A 19,155-nucleotide genomic window follows, 5' to 3' on the forward strand; every position below is an offset into this window, starting at 1 on the left:
CCTTTTTCAGTAATACATGCGAGCAACCAAGATTTGACGTCAGCAGCATAAACCAGCATATGATTTATTGATACAATTTCTCTCCCTGTACGGCCATCATGTTATGTGAACAGTGGGCAAGCATTAGTGGTTATCTGAGACCATAAATCTCTGAGTCCAGTGGTCGGACTAAAACACTTGATTTGTTTCAACAGAAGAAAATTGAGTTTAGTCCAAGAGTGTATTTCCATTTTATAATTTGATGTGATTTGTCTTTCACAGTGAGGATGAGCTTCCAGTGTATGACGTAGTGGAGGAAAAGGTGAGTGAAGTGCTGTGTTTGTGTCTGTGATACCAAAATAGTGAATAAAACTTACGTTCAAAGCCAACCTGATACTTTCCTAGTGCATCCGTGAAAATTTCTCCACAGTGTTTTATCTGGAAACTAGAGGAAGTACACCAGTCAGATGATAAAAAATACTTGTGTAGGTTTTAATTTAAGGCATAGTTCATTTAAAAATGAAAATTCTGTCATTAATTACTCACCATCATGTCGTTCCAAATCTGCAAGATCTTTGTTAATCTTTAGAACACAAATTAAGATATTTTGATGAAATCAGAGAGCTATCTGACCTTGCATAGACAGCAACGTAACTGACACGTTCAAGGCCCAGAAAGGTAGTAATGGCATCATTAAAATAGTCCATGTGACATCAGTGGTTCAACCTTAACTTTTTGTGTGCAAAGAAATCAAAATTAGCAACATCTGAACTTAAGGGGAATGGACTTTATACATCTAATAAAAATGTCCTTGTCAGTAGCTGGTTGAAAGTAAATGCAAAAATAATGCAGAAAAGTGACTTAAATGTAAATTTTGATTTCTTTATCACACATTTATCATGACAGAAAGCACTTAAAGTGTCAGGTTGTAAAGTGATAATGAGCTCTAAATTGGAGAAGCAGAGCAACATCGTTGCCTCAGAGGCCATTATGTTCTTGTAGAAGAAAACGCAGAGCAGATATTCAAAATGACTTTTGGTGGGTTTTTTTGGGTGGCTTCCTAAATTTTAATATGGCTGTTCTAATATTGCTTTCTAGATCTCACTGAAATCCATTTTCATTAAAGTCCACTTAGCGTTGCCTTAGATTAAACATTTCTATGAGTTTTTGTCTGTTTTGCTTAATTTATTGCACTGTGTGTTTGCACTTAGCAAAAACATCTGGAAGTGGAGAGAACGACAAAATGGCTGAAAATGTTGAAGAGCTGGGAGAAATACAAGAACAGCGACAAGGTGCGTGTCACTCATAAACAGGCTGTAACTCTCTGAAGGACTTTGAGAAAGTCAGTTTCTCAGCCTTTCATCTTCTGTGCGTGTAAATGGCTAACGTTCCCTTTGGCTGTCTCTGTCCTGCGTATTGGGCGTCATTGGTTTGGTCCCCTGAGAAAACCACTGTCCTGCATCTGCTGGTTTCTATCCATCAGTGTGTTTGGACATCTTCAGGCAGCTGTTAGTGTGCTAAATTGTATTTCTGTCCATTAACAGCGTCTAGTGTGAAATGAGAAATCTTCATGTTGCCTGAGGTGGAGCGTGACAGTTGTGCAGTTTATTACTCTGGGTAGAACTAATTATTACTTCTTATTATTAGTCCAATTAGTTCGATTAGACTGTCACACTACGTCTGGACTAAATGAGCATAAGCAGCACGCTGCGATGCATCAAAAGCAGAACAAAACTGTCTACAATTTTTTATTTATTTTTCACTGCATAGCTACTCCAGACACTTTGTTTTTACTCATCCATTAGAAATTAAACTTTAGATTACAAATATCTGTGGACTGACTGCTATAAATATATATTTAAAGGAATAGCCAAAAAAGAAAATTCTTACTCAAGCCATCTTAGGTGTATATGTTTTCTTTCAAACGAATACAATCGGAGTTATAATAAAAAATGTCCTGGCTCTTCCAACGCTTATAAAAGCAGTGAATGGGTGTTGAGATTTTGAAGTCCAATAAAGTACATCCATCCATCATAAAAATACTCCACACGGCTCCAGAGGGCTAATAAAGGCTTTCTGAAGCGAATCGATGTGTTTGTATAAAAAAAAGTACATATTTAAAACTTTATAAACCATAAACTCTAACTTCCGCTAACTGTCGTACCCACACTGACTGAGAGAGTGCCATTCCAGCGGATAAATTTAGGGCCTTGCACACTGAGTCCAAAATTATTGTCGAAATTTTCGCACATTAAAAAATAAATACGACCTAATGTTGTGTCAGTCATGTTTACACACTGCCTCGGAAACATTCGTCCGTCATAAAAAAAAAAATGGATCTGGTTAAAATTTCTGCATTTTTCACATCACATTCAGAATTTCGGACTGAGTTTGCAAGGACTTATGGTTTCAATTTGCTTATGGTTTATGTCATTTTTTATATAACTCCGATTGCATTCTCTGAAAAAAGAAAGTCATATACACGTAAGATGGCTTGAGGTTGAGTAAATCATGGGGTAATTTTCATTTTTGGGTGAACTAACTCTTTAATCAAACTCTTACTGTTTCATCAAAACCAGAAATCTACTTAATATCTATAAAATGTAAAATAGTTGTAGATGAAATTTAAAATTTAAAATTGTTGGACGTCAGCTTCTTTATATCTGTTAAAATAGTATGAAAACAAGTACAGTGTTACATTTTACTGTTGCTAAAGTCTAGCTCCTCAAGTTCGAACCTAATTGGCTGATTGTTAGTGAGCATTCCGAGGGCTTGTCGTGTAAACAACCTCAAGCTGACATTGTCATTCAAAGTCCTCTTTTTGCGAAAAATTGCTAATGACATTACATTCATAGATATGCTTTCCTCAACGATGGAAATGCATGCTGTAATGAGCTTCAGCGACTCATGACAGTGACCTGGATTTGCATGTAGTCAGAAATTGAAAAAAATATTACTCTCAAGTGATTTGTGGAATTTTATTTCCCTTCATCTGCAGTGGAAGGTCAATACCCAGCTTGTTTTTCAGGATAGATTGGGGTGACCTCCTATCACTTTAACCAATGTACCACCAAGTGTATTATTCAGTTCATGTCCTGTTTGATCTTCAGCCAACTAGCTCACGCAATCATTGACGTTTTGCTGTAACTATTTTTTTGAGATATTTAGGTTTTTTTTTTTTTTTTTTCAGTATTCACCTCATGCCACAAGTCTTGCTTTTTTAAAAATGGTGAGAATTTGAAATCTAAAACTGAGTTTCTAGAATTGTTTGTATGCCAAACAGTATTTTATCTTTTACGTTATTTAGTTGTTGAACTGTCCACGATACTGTAGGTAAATCATATATATGGGCCATTCTACAGAAATGGTTCAAAGTCAGTTGGAAACATCTTGAAAAAAGTGTCTTTTTCCACAAATTTTGTATGCATGCAAATGATATAACATCTACGTACACATTTCTAGTAATTGTGCAGCTGATTCTCATATTGTATTTTCAGTAAGTTTTGGAATATTTGTCCTCTCCTCAAATTTGTCACTATCGAAACACAATAATATATCGTTTAATAAGAAGGGCTGCGTTTTTAGAGGTAAATCAATAACAATTACAATTTTTACTTTATTTCAAGTATAATTTATGAGATTTGTTCAAGTTTGAATCCAATTTTTCTTGTTAAAAGGCATAAAGTTGACCATACTGATTTTAAAGTTAAAAATTCATTAGTTTAAATACGCATTGAACCAAACACTATCATAACATCTTAGTTGATAATTCAGTATACTTTATTTTTGAAAAAAAACATCCCATGTTTCGATCATGACAGTAATGTTTTGGTAGAGACCACATCACATTACGAAATTTCACTCACATACTAAAACACTACTGAAACATACTAAAATACTAAAATTTAAAACTACAGTTGTGTTTATTTTCCCCAAATAAAGGTTTATGTGTTCTCTTTTGTCATTACCAAAACAATGATGACATGTTTTGGTTGTGAATGTTTCGGTAGTGACAGCTCAAAAAACAAGGATGTCACAACAGAAACCTCACATAATGTTTCGGTAGACAATTTTAGATACTTTTGAGCCTACCTCAAAGGTGCTAATGAGCGCATGGTTAGCTAGCACAGTTCTGAACTAGAAAAACTTCCGAAAAAGTGTGTTTAAGGAAAAGTGGTGTTCGGTAGTGACGTTTCTTAAAGTTACACACAGATTTTTCAGACTTTTGAACACATTTATCTCAAAATAATGGGGCTTATCTACTCACCATGTAGGTATGAGAGAGAGAGTGACAAATATTTCCTGATCATAAATGCAGGGGTGTAGTTAAAATCAGTCTCAGCCAATGGACTTAAACATACACTGTTTTTTGGAACTTCACTTAAAAAAAAAAAAAAATCAAAAAGATATTTTTAAAACCTACAGTGTAATAAAATGCCAAAAAAAAAAAAAAATTTTGAATATTGTTTTCATAAGTTAAAATTTAAAAGTTCGGATTCGGGACAGCCACCTACTAATTGAAAGTACCCAATAAATTATGATTTTATATATATTAAAGGGGTAATCGGATGCAAACTTCACTTTTACATGTTGTTTGAATATTAATGTGTATTGGCAGTGTATGTACAAATCTACCCTATCCAACTTATCTTTCCCATAAGAGTGGGTGCAGCCATTTGTACATTGTGTCTGGCTTCCAGTCTCATCCACTTCCAGCTATTTTTGGATGCACAAAAAGCTTGTTTTACTGTTTGATATTGCAAACTGGTGTCTCTTACCATATTATTTTAATGTATTATCGTAATTATGAACACGCTGGTTTGTAGTGCAAACTGTTTTACTGTTTACTGCACTTCGATATTCTTCTCGTTATTTCCCTATGGCGGATTATGAACACATTACCAGAAAACAGCTTACTTCCGCATTGAAAAATAAGGTGGATAATGATGTAAGTCCATGCAGTGGTTTTTAATTAATCTGTAAAAATAATATCCCCTTTTTCAAATCGAGCCGTTCTCAGATGCCTGTCACACTGACAGAGGCCGCTCCCACGATAGTTGACTGACATGAGCGTCTTACCTTAGTTGATTGTCAGATCAGCTGTAACAGTCCGACCTCCATTGTTTCAATGCCGGAGCAGGGATGCAAATTAGACAAGAATATCTCCGATTGAGCGATTGAGGTGTTGTGTTGCTGGATGTAATAATGAACATAGTCATCGTCATTTACTCCCAACATCTGAGCTGCTAAAGATGCAGTGGAATATGTTTGTTTGTGAAGGGAATGCGCCTCCTGATCTACATAAATGCGTCTGTTCATGCAAATCATTCATGATCCAGCTTCACCTACAGCAGAAGTGAGTATAAGGTTTTTTTTTTTTATGAATCTCTGCAATTGCCTTTCCTAGTAACATGCAAGTTTTGCGGCTAAATGCGCTAAATGCGGCTAAAGTAAACAGGCTCGTCACTCCACAGAGAGAAGAGAGGGGCGGGGCGAGCAGAGCTCATTTGCATTTAAAGGAACAATCCCTCAGAATGGGATGATTTTTGCAGAGCTCATTTTGACAAGGTAAAAAGGGTGTTGTTTTACACAACCAGAGAATTTTTTAACCAAAGTATATTATAGACTTTTCATTAAGACTCTAAAGAATCATATCAACTTACTGATATTTTAAATATTATTGTGGGTTTCAATAGATAATAGAAGGATCTTAGTAAACATCTAAGATTTGAATTCTTAAATGCTTTTTACATGTGTTTATTGGTTGCAGGACAGCAGTTTGCACCAGTTCTGTAGAATGACCCATATATGATTTACCCCCTGAGATTTTACTTTTATATTTTAGTATTTTAACTACAAATTTGTATGTTCACAGTTTTCTGATGCCAGTTAAAGTAGTTCACTTCCAAAACAAAAATGTATAGATAACGTACTAACCCTCTTGTCGTCCAAGATGTTCATGTCTTTCTTTATTCAGTCGTAAAGAAATTATGGTTTTTTGAGGAAAACATTTCAGCATTTTTTCTCCATATAATGGGCATCTATGGTGCCTGTGAGTTTGAACTTCCAAAATGCAGCTTCAGAGGGCTCTAAACAATCCCAGCCGAGGAATATGGGTCTTATCTAGCAAAACGATTGGTCATTTTCAAAGAAAAAACTATTTATATACTCTTTAACCGCAAGTGCTTGACTTGTCTAGCTCTGCGTGAACTGTGTGTATTCCTGTTTATGACAGTCAGGGTATGTCGAAAAAAACGTCCTACATCGCTGTTTTACCTTTTTTTGTTAAGGGCGTTTGACCTTCTTTGCATGTTCACTTTGTAAACACTGGGTCGGTACTTCTACAGCGATGTAAGACGATTTTGAAATTGGAGGAGAAAATGAGATGGGAGTTTTTCGACATACCCTAACTGTACTGACCCGGAATACACAGAGTTCACGCAGAGCTAGAAAAGACAAACATTTGCAGTTAAAAGTTTATAAATTGTAATTTTTTTACAAAAATAACCAATCGTTTTGCTAGATATGACCCTTCTTCCTTGACTGGGATCGTTTAGAGACCTTTGAAACCGCATTTAAACTGCATTTTGGAAGTTCAAACTCGGGGGCACCATAGATATCCATTATATGAAGAGAAATCATGAAATGTCCTCAAAAAACATAATTTCTTTACGACTGAAGAAAGAAAGACAAGAATCTTGGATGACAAGGGGGTGAGTACATTATCTGTAAATTTTACTGGAAGTGAACTACTCCTTTAATAGCCATGTGGCTTGCAAGTTAATAAATAAAATGTAATAATATTTTAGCATTTATTGATTTATTTCAGTTGACATTTCTTTAATTAAATTAGCTTTTTATCAGTCCACTTTGAGAAACCCTGCTATATAGTATCGATCTGCATGTTTGTTTGGGTTCTGATTTCGCTGTACCGCACACACTCGCTCCAAAGACATTCTGTTCAAAGACTTTTCTTTTTTGTAAAACAGATGGAGTCATTGACTTCTTACACATCCGCAATTACAAAACCAATCCCCCCGTCAACAAACACACAAGCAAACACACACAGACACCTGCCGATTTGTAATGTCTTGTTTTATTCAAATAAACAAACAGCCTTAATCGCCTCATTTTGCTGAGATTAGAGGCAGAGACACACACATAGACAGTCGTCGGGTTTGTGGCTGTGGGATATGCGCCCACTGCTGTCTGTCAATAATCAGCTCCTCAAGAGCCTCGCGAAGATTATTAATATCGTCGTTACCATTATAGTAAGTGAACTACTCAGCAGCCATCAATTCTCACACACACACACATACATGGATGGGCCCTGAGGGCAGAAGAGACGTTCAGGAAATCACTTAGCGGCAGTAATGTGGACAGATGAGTGCAGGAAACGGAAGAGTGTTCATTCCTCTCTTTCACCTCTCAACCCCTCCGCAGTCGTACATCTCTCTCTTTCTCTCTCTCTCTCTGTTCCAACGGGGTGAGTTTAATTGTAGCTGAGAGACGATTCACGCCGGCCATTAGCTTTTGTGGTTTCAGCGTTTTGCTTTTGAGCTTTTAATCTGTCCTCTGATGGGAGTTTAATCTTTACTGACTGCACAATTACCTGTGAGAGACACAGACACACAGATGTATTCCATTACTCTGCTGTTGAATGTGTTTAGACAGCAGGATTATCCATATTGAGGGTGTCCTAATAACCAGGTCAGCGGTATCTGTGGCCACATCGTTGATTTAAAGTTATATTATGTACTGTGGATTTAAATATTGTTTATTGTTTTTAAGTATTTGTGTGTTTTTAAATAATTTGCATATGTTTATCTTAGCTCAATTTAACGTATTTCACCTTCGATTCCTAACTGCTATTCTCCCAAAATCAGCACAGGAAATGTGGAAAGTCTGATAATCCTTGTCTGGGTCTACTTCTAACCTAGACAAAAAAACAAAGTCATCGGTCTCTGATATAGTTGTCTGTATCCCAGACTGCAGAGAGTCAACGACATGATATTTTTCTTTCTATTTATAAAACAAACCAACAAAATAATAGTAAATAAATAGTAATAATAAATTCAATATTAATTTCAAAATAAATAGAATTAATGTGTACAGTGACTTTTGTTCAAATGTATTTATTTTAATTAAAATGACATTTTTCTTTCTTTTTACAAAAATGTAACTAAATAAAATAATAATAATAATAATTAATAAATACAGTTAATTAAAAATATGAATAATACATTAAATATTAATTAAATAAATATATTAAAAAATAAATAGAATTATGTGTACAGTGATTTAATGATTTATTTATTTATTTTTAAAAATAATTGCTGTATTTGGGGTGAAGTATAAATGGTGTGACATTATAATGGAGAAATTTGTTTTGTTAAAATATGTATTTTATTTAAAATGACATGACTTTTTCATTTTACAGAATAAAGTAATAATAATAATAATAACAATAATAATAATAATTATTATTATTATTATTAATTAAAATAATAAAAACATTAATAATAAATTAAAAATATCTTAATTAATTTAAAAATAATATAAATTATGTGTACAGTGACTTGATGAATGTTATTTTTTTAGTTTTTAAAATTAATTGTAATATTTGGGGTGGAGCATAAATAGTGTGATAATAAATAGTGTTATAATGAAGAAAAAGCTTCAAGTAGTCTTGCGTATTTTTATTATTTCATTTTTAAAAATCTAGTCTTGTTAAAATATTTATTTTAATTAAAATGACATGACATTTTCTTTTTACAATAATAATAATAATAATAAATATAAAAATATTAATAATAATTTAAATATTTATTTATTTAAATATTATTTATTTTATTTTAAAAAATAATAGAAATGACGTGTATAGTGAATTGATGTTTTTTATTGTAATATTTAAAAAAGCTTTATTTTTTAGAAAAATGCTTTAAACTAAGTAGTCTTGTGTATTTTTATTATTTAGTTTAAAAAATTTAGTTTTGTTAAAATGTTTATTTTATTTAAAATTACATGACATTTTCTTTATTTTTTTAAAATAGAAATACATAATAATAATAATAATAATAATAATAATAAATGTAAAAATATTATTAATAATTCACATATATGTAATTATTAATTATTTAATTAATTTAAAAATAATATAAATTATGTGTACAGTGATTTTTATTTATTATTTTTTTGTTAATTGCAATATTTTGGGTGGATCATAAATGGTATGACAATTATAATAAAGTAAAAAGCTTTAAACTAAGTACTCCTGTGTTTTGTTTTGTTTTGTTTTTTTTTATTTCATTTGAAAAAATGTAGTTTTGTTAAAATATACATTTTATATATAATTATACATATAAAACAGTCACTTTAAATTGTAGTAATATTTCACAATATTGCTGTTTTTACTTTATTTTTGATTGAATCAATGCAATCTTGGTGAGCATAAGAGACTTCTTTCAAATAAAAAAAACGAAATAAAAAATGGGACTACAAATGTGTGAACTGTAGTTAACTTTCTACCACACTTTATTTATTTACGTACTTTTTATTTTATTTATGTGTTTATTTTTTTAAAATCCTGACTGCAGTGCTTTCACTCACAAGGTTGAGGTTTAGAGATTTCTTGAATTTGAAGTGCTATTCGTGTGTGTGTTTTTGTGTAGTTGGTGAGGAGGATCTACAAGGGAATTCCACTGCAGCTCAGAGGTCAGGTTTGGTGTTTGCTGCTCGACATCCCCAAAATCAGGGAGGAGAAAAAGGACTTCTATGAGGTAAACACAGTTTTCCATTCCAGCATAGTCATGGCTTTTTTCAGAGGTAGTTCATTCCACAGAAACGTGTGTGTGCGTGCATGTGTGTGAGAGAGGCAATCACAAACTCTTCGCTTAAATATGACTTTCTAAAATAGCCAACCCCTGAGGTTTGCAATGTAACATTTATGTGGTTTAACACACACACCGCAGAGGGAAATATCACTCCAAACGGACAATAGCAGCTTTACTAAAGCCCTGCAGCATCCAACTGGACAGAAAACATGATTTGCAGTCTGCATTCCCTTTTAACTGGAGGTGTTTGTGTGGCAGAAATCATGCTGTGGTCTGTGAGCGTATCGTTAGATGAATTTGTGGCCTGCGGAGTGTTGACTATATAGTTAGTGATATTATGAACTCTGTGAACTGTCTCTTTCTTTCCGCAGAAACTGAAGATCAGAGCCAGGGGTTTGTCTCCAGATGTACGTCAGATTGATCTAGATGTAAATCGTACATACAGAGATCACATCATGTTCATGCACCGCTACGATGTCAAGTGAGCATCTAAACACACACACCAACAAAAAACACACACAGGAGGTTTAAATGCTACTGGGCAATATATGCGATTATAATTTTTTTTTATGCTAAAAAATTAATTCAAGTATTCAAGCATTTTACTGCAAATACAGTTGAAGTCAAAAGTTTACATACACCTTGCAGAATCTGCAGTTTTTTTTTTTATTTAGTACTGACCTGAATAAGATATTTCACATAAAAGATGTTTAAATATAGTCCACAAGAGAAAATAATAGTTGAATTTATAAAAATGACCCTGTTCAAAAGTTTACATACACTTGATTCTTAATACTGTGCTGTTACCTGAACGATCCACAGCTTTTTTTTTTTTTTTAATTGTGATAGTTGTTCATGAGTCCCTTGTTTGTCCTGAACAGTTAAACTGTCCACCGTTCTTCAGAAAAATCATTCAGGTCCCACAAATTCTTTGGTTTTTCAGCATTTTTGTGTATTTTCCAACAATGACTTATGATTTTGAGATCCATCTTTTCACACTGAGGACAACTGAGGGACTCATATCCAACTATTACAGAAGGTTCAAACACTCACTGATGCGTCAGAAGAAAAAACGATGCATTAAAAGCCGGGGGGTGAAAACTTTTGAACGGAATGAAGATGTGTACGTTTGTCTTATTTTGCCTAAATATCATATTTGTTTTAATTTAGTACTGCCCTTCAGAAGCTACAGAAGATATTTACATGTTCCCCAGAAGACAAAATAAGATAAATTTACCGATCTTCAAATTCCAAAAGTTTTCACCCTCTGGCTCTTAATGCATCGTTTTTCCTTTTGGTGCATCAGTGAGCATTTGAACCTTCTGTAATAGTTGCATATGAGTCCCTCAGTTGTCCTCAGTGTGAAAAGACGGATCTCAAAATCATACAGTCATTGTTGGAAAGGCTTCAAATACACAAAAATGCTAACAGTGGGCAGTTTAACTGTTCAGGACAAACAAAGAACTCATGAACAATGATCACTAAACAACAAAAAAAACAGCTTTGGATTATCCAGGTAAGAACACAGTATTCAAAATATCAAGTGTATGTAAACTTTTGAACAGGTTCATCTTTATTAATTAAACTATTATTTCCTCTTGCAGACTATATGTAAACATCTTTTATGTAAAATATCTTATGTCAGTGCTAAATAAAAAATAGTATGCATTTTGTATAATCCGTCATATTTTGGTAACATAATTAACATTTTGCAGATTCTGTAAGATGTATGTAAACTTTTGACTTTAGCAGCACAGCATACATTGTGGTGTCTCAGCAGGCTTTGCTTTGCTGATGGGGGCTTTTTTATGTAGGGCTTTAATCTGTGTCTGTATAAAATACATTTTTTATTTCTCCTCGGAGTTGCTTCCATTTCTCATGGCCATAAAACTGCTACATTTAACCAGCATGTGAAATGGAAAAGTTGAGAACGCAATGGAGCGAGAGAGAGACGCCCACACCCAACCGTTTCTCTTCCAGTTATTGGTGTATTGAATTGTGACAGAGCTAAAGCGCCCATATTGACTGATGTGACATTTACCTGTGGAGATTTGAAAGGCTCAGATCATTCTCACAGTGTGGCCTTAGACATCCACAAGAATAAAAAACAATGCGACAATGAGAGAGGAAAAGAACAGAACATGCAAAAATGTACTAAACCTAATTGACCCATGGCATACAAAAGAGAAAAACTGAATTGATTCTTTGATCCTAAATGTTTTGTGTGTGCTTGTGTGTTTCAGACAGCAGGATCTGTTTCATGTGCTCACAGCATATTCTGTGTATAACACGGTGAGTAAAATATACCCAGGAATATTACCGTGTTGATTTAAAGGTGAACTCCACTTCCAGAACAACAATTTACAAATAATGTACGTCGTAAAGAAATTATGTTTTTTGAGTTAAACATTTCAGCATTTTTCTCCATATAATGGACTGATATGGTGCCCCGATTTTGAACTTCCAAAATGCAGTTTAAATGCGGCTTCAAATGATCCCAAAATGCGTTTGTAAACAATCCCGAGGAAGAAGGGTCTGATCTAGCAAAACGATCGGTTATTTTAATAAAAATAATACAATTTATATACTTTTTAATGCCAAACGCTCGTCTTGTCTTACACTGCAAAAAATGCTTTTCTTACTTTTTTTTTGTCTTGTTTCCAGCCAAAATATCTAAAAATTCTAAAATCAAGAAGGATGTTTAGACAAGAAAAAATGATTGTCTTGTTTTCAGAAAAAAACAAGTCTAAATTAAGTGAGTTTTTGCTTGAAACAAGCTAAACAATCTGCCAGTGAGGTAAGCAAAATAATCTTGTTTTCTGCTTGAAATAAGATTATTTTGCTTGCCCCATTGGCAGATTATTTAGCTTGTTTTAAGCAAAAACTCACTTAAATTTGATGTCTTTTTTTCTGAAAACAAGACAATCATGTTTGCTTGTCTAGAAAATCCTTCTTGATTTTAGAATTTTTAGATATTTTGGCTGGAAACAAGACAAAGAATCTAAGTTAAAAAATCATTTTTTGCAGTGTACTCTGCCTGGACTGTTTTTGTTCCGGTTCATGACAGTTAGGGTATGTCGAAAGACTTTTTTTAAGGGTGTTTGATCTTCTTTGCATGTTCACTTTGCAAAGACTGGGTCAGAACTTCTGCAGCGATGTAGGATGATTTTTAAATGATTTTTGAAGTTGAGGGAGAAAATACGATTGGAGTTTTTCGACATACCCAGAGTTCTGGGAGAGAAAGGCAAGACGAGTGTTTGAGATTAAAAAGTATTTAAATTGTATTTTTTTAATGAAAATAACCAATCGTTTCGCTAGATAAGACCCTTCTTTCTCGGCTGGGATCGTTTACAACCGCATTCGGAATCGTTTGAAGCCGCATTTAAACTGCATTTTGAAAGTTCAAACTCCGGGACACCGTATCAGTCCTTAATATGGAGAAAAATACAGAAATGTTTCCTTCAAAAAAACATAATTTCTTTACGACTGAAGAAAGAAAGAAATTAACAACTTGGATGACAAGGGGGTGAGTACATTATCTGTGAATCTTTGTTTTGGAAGTGGACTTCTCCTTTAAGCTGGCGTCACAATGCTGAATTAAAATGCAACCTCAGTAGCGATCATTTTATGAGTACGTGCTTGCACTTGATTTATGTGTGGCAGGAACCTGCACACTATGAATTCTCTCTCGTGTGTGTGTGTGTGTGTAGGAGGTGGGCTATTGTCAGGGCATGAGTCAGATCACTGCTCTGTTACTCATCTATATGAATGAGGAAGATGCTTTCTGGGCACTGGTCAAACTGCTGTCTGGACAGAAACACGCCATGCATGGTACACACATACACTTCTGCTCATTCTAGAACAGTGATATTCAACTGGTGTTGAGTAGTAGTAGTTGTGATAATAATAAAAATAATAACAGTGCATGTGTTAGCATGATTATTATTTTTTTATATATATATTAAAGGGATAGTTCACCCAAAAATGAAAATTCTGTCATTAATTACTCACCCTCATGTCGTTTCAAACCTGTAAGACCTTTATTCTTCTTTGGAACACAAATTAAGATATTTTTGATTAAATCCGAGAGCTTTCTGACCCTGCATAGACAGCAACACAGCTACTACATTTTAGACACAGGAAGGCAGTAAGAACCTCAATAAAGTAGTCCATGGGACATCAGTGGTTTAGCCGTAATTTTATGAAGTTATTTGTTTTCCAAAGATGAACAAAGGTCTTACAGGTTTGGAACGACATGAGGGTGAGTAAACAATGTCAGGATTTTTCATTTTTGGATTGTAAACATGCACTTTACATACAGTTTTTGTACCAAATTGAAAATTGTTATTGTGTTCGTCTAGGTTTCTTTGTCCCAGGGTTCCCTAAACTAATGCGTTTCCAGGAGCATCATGACCGTATCCTGCAGAAGATGTTGCCGAAGCTCAAACAACATCTAGTAAGACACACACAAACACCTCCAAAACTTCATGTACTACATTCAAAAAGTGGGACATCTGAACCTAGGGTCACTTGTAACTAGTAATACTTCACAATACACATTACTTGCATTACTTGACTTTTTAATTAATTAAATTTTTTAATTAAATTGAAATTCATTTTGTCCCCATTATTGCAGCGTGTCCTACATTAAAACAATTCCGAAAAGCTTCGTATCCAGTCTTATTTTTGGCCTGTGTTCATATATTTCATATCTCTAGCCTGTGTTCTTTATTTGTCAGTGTATATTAAACCCAAGCAGCTGGCCAACCCTGAGCGCTGTAACAAAGGATTCACAAAGAAATGCCAGCCTGGGATTCAATAAAGGGCAGAGTAATTAATAAAAGGCAATATTAATAAGTAATGAGATAGATTAATTAATGAATTATTTGTGTGAGACTTCTGAGTCTTTGATGTGAATGGATTAGAAAGAGGATAAAAGGGTACGATAAGCTTCACTCAATAAAGTGTGTGTGTGTGTGAGAGAGAGAAAGAGAGAGAACATATGGCTTTGTTCCAAATCATATGCAGTACAACTATACTTACATTATTTTTGCAGTATGTACACTGCAAAATATGTGAATCTTCTGCATGCATACCATAGTGAAAATCGATGTATTTATATACTAAAATGTATTTGGAATACATTTATTTTGTGCAAAGAAAAAGAAAGAAATCTAATGAGGGCCACAAAATCTGAATTGCATCTAATGTCCCTAGTGAAAAATAAATATACTAAAATGAATCTGAATGCATTTATTCTATGCTAAGTGTACTAAAAATACTAAAAAAAAATACTAAAATACTAAAAAAACTAGTACAGAATGCAGCTGCACGCCTTCTAACAGGCATTAGGCGCTATGACCATATCACTCCTGTGCTACAGTCTCTTCATTGGCTCCCGGTTCCCTTCAGGATACAATTCAAAATCCTACTGTTAGTTTTTAAATCACTGAATGGCCTGGCTCCAGAGTATCTGTCTGAAATGTTGACTCTACACTGTCCTGTGAGAGCCTTGCGGTCATGTGACCAACAGCTTTTAACCTGTCCCCGCCCTAAGAAAAAAACCCGAGGTGGTAGGGCATTTGCGGTCGTCGGACCCAAATTTTGGAATGAGCTCCCTTTGAGCATTCGATCACCCTCTTCCATTGACAGTTTTAAGTCACTTTTAAAAACACACCTCTATGCATTGGCTTTCAACATGAGCTGAGTTTAGCATTTTTACGTTTTTTTTTTTTTGTTGCTATTTTTGTACTGTGTGTATTTTCTTTTTTTTGAATTGAAACATGTACAGCACTTTGGGCAGTATCAACTGTATTTAAATGTGCTTTATAAATAAACTTTGACCTTGACCTTGAAAAATACATTTATATATTTATGTGCTTAATGCAACTGTACTCTTGGTATACTAAACTGGTATACTTAAAGTCTGCTAAATTGGAACAACTAATTTTGTGCTTAATGCACTTTAATTGTGCAGAAGTAGTGATAAGGTCTAACTAAAGATAAACTTAAGTATATATGATTGTGTTGAAGTGGAACTATTACAAGTATACTTCAGGTACACTTTAAATATATTGCATTGAAAAAAGACTGATATTATACAGAGATCAAACAATCCTTGTTAATAGTGATATTAAAACACATTTTAGGCATAATATTAAGAAATTTTCTCCAAGTAAAATGTTATTATAATTTTATATGAGTCTTAACCTCTTAACTGTCACCCGTCCCCTCAGTGTTTACTTCACCATATTACAAATAAATCCTAATCTATTCATGAAATTATGTAGGAAAAGTAATAGATTAATAAATGTCAAGAGTGTACCTCAAAAATCTACATCATAACAGGAGTTCTGACCCTTGTCACAAAAGACTTTCTTCGTTTTCCCTATCACACTTCAGAAATTATATATCACTTAAAAACTTAAAATCTTAAAATTCATCCTTTGAAAGCCATTATAAAATCAGACATTGCATTACTATTGAAAATGTAGATCAAAATCATATTACAATTTTATGCTTGAATAGTGCACTTTCACGTTATGTTCAAACATGGGAGTGACAGTTAAAGGGTTAAGGGAGGTGTCAATAAATGTTAATGCATTTGAAGTATACTTAGTATGAAATAAATGTATTTTAGATCAATTATGGCATTGTTTTTGTTGTTTTTAAGTAGGATTCCTGGATGACCTACGTTTGCAGTATATAAACTGTGTAATAAAACACTAAAGCTCATAGTGTGCTCTCAGTTCTAGAGTGATGAACCACCAGCATTTTCCCTTATTTTTTCTTTTTTAAAAATATAGAATTATAGAAAAAAACTCTAAACAAAAAAAGTTCCTTTTTTATGTTCAAATATGTACATAATGTACATTATGCAGAACATTACTGTATATGTGTTTTGATACCATTCACGTACAATACTTGTCCATTTGCTGCCCTCTACAGGATAATCAAGAGGTCTACACCAGCCTGTACACTATGAAATGGTTTTTTCAGTGTTTCTTGGATCGGGTATGCACTCATTATACATTATTTCAGTAAAACTGAGCATATTGTGATGTTATGTTGCATTATTATTTGTTATCCAATGTGAAACCTTACTGATTTGACTGCAATTATGTGTATTTTATCAAACAGACACCTTTCACGCTTACGTTGAGAATATGGGACATCTATATTCTGGAAGGAGAGCGAGTTCTGACTGCAATGTCCTACACCATCCTTAAACTTCACAAAAGTAATAACTCTGCCTGTGTGTGTGTGTCTGTGTGTGTACCTACTTAACCATATTTTGGGGACATCCTCATTTGTAAAATGGGTATAAAAACACTTTTTTTTGTAAAAATGCAGAAAGTTTTCTGTGAGGTTAGGATTACCTTATAAAATCTATAACTGTCTGCATATAAAAACAATATAAGTCTATGTAATGTCTTCATTTAGATAGCTAAATAGAAATGTGTTTGTGTTGGTTTATTTGGTTTAGCTAAATTAAGGGTGTGTTCACACTTGTCATGTTTGGTTTGATTAAAATAAACTCTGGTGCGATTGCTCTGTTAGTGCGGTCAATTTGAGTAAGTGTGAACGCTGCCATTTGAACCCTGGTGCACCAAACAAATGGACCGAGACCGCTAAAAGGATGGGTCTTGGTCTGCTTTCAAACAAACTCTGATGTGGTTCAAATTAAATATGAACGCAACACCGACCAAATACTTCTAAACGAAATCAGGAAGTAATGACAAGATGCGACACTATGCAACATGATTTCACGAAGGGAACAAGCGGTGTATCCAAAACAAAATGAGCAGAGGGCAAACATGGAGCAACAAGGAAGTTAAGTGGCTCTTATGTGCTCTTTGAGAGTTTGCAGGTGGTGAAAATCAAATCATATGTATGCAACAATGAGCGAACGCACGTTTTTCTTTTGTTTGGGGTGTTCAGTGCATTATACATCAAATATACGTCATTAAACCCAACCAATCAGGCTGTGAATGTATCACAATGCCTTTAGGTTCAGTATCTTTAGGTTTGCTGTCAAAAATGCCAGTGTGAACGCTAAGTGGTCCAGGACCAAATGTATCATTTTCCTTTTTTTGGAACCAAATGAACCAAACGAACGAGTGTGAACACATCCTAAAAAACTAATATTTGAAATTCAGAGACTTTGAATCTCCCATTCTTGTTTTCTCATCACTCTGTGTGTGTTGTGTGTGTGTTTGTTTGTTAGAAACCCTCTTGAAGTTCTCCATGGAGGACCTGGTGAAGTTTCTGCAGGTGACTCTGTCAAAGGATTTCTTTTTTGAGGATGACTTTGTGATAGAGCAGCTTCAAAACTCTATGTCTGAGCTCAGACGATCTAAACTGGAGCTGCCACCTCCAGGTACTTTAAACACACACACACATGCATTAAAATAATCATGAAATGTACTGTATGGCTGTGTGTCACCACCCAGAGGACAGATCCTACTGCACACACTGTCTCTTGGTAATCTCTTTCTCTGATTCTGTTCCTTTATCTCATGCACAAACACACATACACACACTCATTCACTGCTGCTATGTACTGTTTGTCTAATCTGCGTTCTCTCCCTTTCGCTTCAAACATAGCTTCTGCTTACACTAGTGGGTCTGGGAAAGGGGGGCGCCAACCCTCCTACAAAACCAACCGGTGGGCAAAAACGCACTGACTACTTTATCTGTCAATCAACCAGCCATTCGTTCGTCTACCCCCACTACACACACGTCCTTTTCCCCTCGTTTGTTTCTCTGTCTTTCACAAAACCTGGATTTGGGGGGGTTTCGTATATTTAAAATATCTGTTTCGGGAATTTCGGGGTACTGTATATAACAAACATGTAAAAGGACAATTGTAATGAATACATTCAACTTAAGTAAGTACAAAACACACAAGTCAGTAGATAAAAGTGTCCAAAATTAACTTTTTGCCACACCTGCCAATGGAAAATGGCTTACCTCATCATAGTTTCACTTCCAACACAAAGTTGTCTTCTAATAGACCTAATATTGGCCAGGCATCAAAAAGTCCTAGAATGTGACAAGCTTGTGATAAAAAATTAATATAGTGTTGACAGAATCTAAAGCATGTTGAAGTATTTCATCATTAGCTTAGCAACATGCTAACACCAAACTATTTTCATCAATTCTGAGTCATGTCTCCTGTCGATTTCCGTGAGAAACCATGAACAGCGACTCTTGATTTAAACCAGAAACTCACTGTTGGTGTACGGCAAATCTTAATTTTGGACCCAAAATATGATAATCGCACCTTTGGAGGTGTTCACAGGTTTGTGTGTATTTGACGTTTGCGTTCGTCAAGCCCTTT

At 34.3% G+C, this 19,155-nt stretch overlaps 1 protein-coding gene across 3 annotated transcripts in view; it reads left to right on the plus strand.

Moving 5' to 3' along the window:
- The window catches only part of usp6nl (USP6 N-terminal like), a 73,153-nt gene that overhangs the window by 49,550 nt on the left and 4,448 nt on the right, over positions 1-19,155 (plus strand). For all 3 annotated transcript variants that reach the window (XM_051107438.1, XM_051107436.1, XM_051107437.1), the window contains 10 exons: positions 262-301; positions 1,191-1,271; positions 9,651-9,758; positions 10,184-10,293; positions 12,056-12,104; positions 13,523-13,643; positions 14,174-14,268; positions 16,761-16,826; positions 16,953-17,052; positions 18,040-18,192. In XM_051107438.1, coding sequence (XP_050963395.1) covers positions 262-301; positions 1,191-1,271; positions 9,651-9,758; positions 10,184-10,293; positions 12,056-12,104; positions 13,523-13,643; positions 14,174-14,268; positions 16,761-16,826; positions 16,953-17,052; positions 18,040-18,192 — 923 coding nt within the window. The remainder of the gene's footprint in view (positions 1-261; positions 302-1,190; positions 1,272-9,650; positions 9,759-10,183; positions 10,294-12,055; positions 12,105-13,522; positions 13,644-14,173; positions 14,269-16,760; positions 16,827-16,952; positions 17,053-18,039; positions 18,193-19,155) is intronic.

Source organism: Labeo rohita, chromosome 4 (genome assembly GCF_022985175.1).
Source record: "Labeo rohita strain BAU-BD-2019 chromosome 4, IGBB_LRoh.1.0, whole genome shotgun sequence".
NCBI classification, from domain to species: domain Eukaryota; kingdom Metazoa; phylum Chordata; class Actinopteri; order Cypriniformes; family Cyprinidae; genus Labeo; species Labeo rohita.